General features: G+C 41.5%; 1 protein-coding gene across 1 annotated transcript; it reads left to right on the top strand.

The window, feature by feature from the left end:
• The first annotated feature begins 428 nt into the window (after positions 1 to 428).
• On the top strand, positions 429 to 1,028 carry LOC122687401 (keratin-associated protein 21-1-like). Its single transcript, XM_043892879.1, has one exon. The coding sequence runs from the start codon at positions 458 to 460 to the stop codon at positions 728 to 730; it is 273 nt and encodes a 90-aa protein (XP_043748814.1). The 5' UTR covers positions 429 to 457; the 3' UTR covers positions 731 to 1,028.
• Positions 1,029 to 1,760: the final 732 nt, after the last annotated feature.

Raw genomic sequence — 1,760 nt, 5'->3', positions numbered from 1 at the left:
GTTGCAATGATTCAGGAAAGGAGACAGGAATATTCCTTTTCCTGTGGTCAGAAGCAGGTATTTTGGGAAAATGAGAGAGAAAAGGAGGCAAAATTATCTGACATTCCCCAACAAGCTTGTCTTATAAGATATGTTAAATGATGGGAGGTTTTGAAAATGACCAGCTTTGGGTCACAAGATTCTCCTAAGACAGTTTGTCAGCAGAACAAATTAAAGTGAAGCTCTTAAAACAAACCAGGAGTCTCCAAAATAATGAACTATTTTAAGCAAACATTATTGACTGTCAGTGGCGACGTGACTGGCTCATAATGTTGCTTCCATATTTGTTGTCTATGTCAGGGAATGAATGGTATGCTCTGCCAATTACTGACAGTATATAAAGGTCCACGGGAAGGAGAAGACACACACTTCAGAAACATCCCCTCACAGTCCACCTGAATCCTCTTCCCTTGACAACATGTGTTGTAACTACTATGGCAACTCCTGTGGCTATGGCTGTGGAAACAGCTATAGCTGTGGACTCAGCCCCTACTATGGCTGTGGATATGGAGCTAGATATGGCTGTGGATACGGCTCAGGATATGGCTGTGGCTATGGAACAGGATATGGCTGTGGATTTAGCCCCTATTATGGCTGTGGTTATGGAACCGGATATGGCTGTGGATATGGCTCTGGCTCTAGCAGCTACTGGCCAGTTTGCTACAGGAGATATTATTCTTCTTGCTGCTAGAACATCACCATCTTAGCCTAGTTTGCTTCTGAAATGAGGAATCTAAAGATAATACTGCTTCGAGGATCAATAACCCAGGATTTCTACTTGCAAGAAATTACATGCCTGACAGAGGCTTTGACCTCTAAGTACCCATTTTTAGAACAAAGTCCTTGAAGTCTGAGGTTCTATGGTGGTAACATCTGACTCTTCCAAATGTTAGCCTCTACTACCTTAATCTCTGAGTCTCTGTTATAACTGTGTTAATGACCCTAACATTCTATAGCATGGATAACCCCTTATTCTCAATAAAAATGGCTCATTGCTTCTAACAAATGTCTGTGAATTAGTCTTTCTTGAGGTGCTATGGCCTCTTTCGAAGACTGGGCTAACAGGGTGCTTGAACCTTGGGTTCTTTGATATAACTCAAGCATTTCTTCTTGTATTTGCACAAAAAATAATACCTTCTCCAACTATTTCTTGTACCTCACATACTCAGGCACTCACATACCCAGGCACAAATCTCACAGTATTTTAGAACCGAGCTTTGCAAATCCCAGTGTGTCGAGAATGGAGCTGGCGGAGCAAGTGGAGGCAGAATGACACATTCAGGTGGTCATGACAAAGCCCAGGTAGAGGAGAGACGACCTGACTTCCTGACGGAGTAATGGGATAGAAGAGAGACTTCCCAGATGTAATGAGAAATTGGGAGCAGAGTTGGGTGTTAGGCACTTGAGAATAAAGAACTAAGGAATGGCTAAGTTAGAATAAAAATATTCTATGATATCATTTTCTTTTGATGGGATTGCTAATGAATTTTTTAAATTTATCTTTAATTAAAGGATAATAGCTTTGTAATTCTGTGTTAATTTCTGCCATACAGCAAAGCAAATTAGTCATAACTATATGCTTATCCCCTCCCTCTTCAGTCTCCCTCTCACCCACCCCTACCCCATCCGTCTAGGTAGTCACAGAGCTCCAGCTGGGCTCCCTATGCTATATAGCAGCCTCCCAGTAGCTATCTATTTTACACATGATAATGCATATAAGT

Source organism: Cervus elaphus, chromosome 31, assembly GCF_910594005.1.
Source record: "Cervus elaphus chromosome 31, mCerEla1.1, whole genome shotgun sequence".
Classification (NCBI taxonomy): Eukaryota; Metazoa; Chordata; class Mammalia; order Artiodactyla; family Cervidae; genus Cervus; species Cervus elaphus.
The sequence above is the reverse complement of the archived record's forward strand: the minus strand, read 5'-3'. Positions and strand labels throughout refer to the sequence as shown.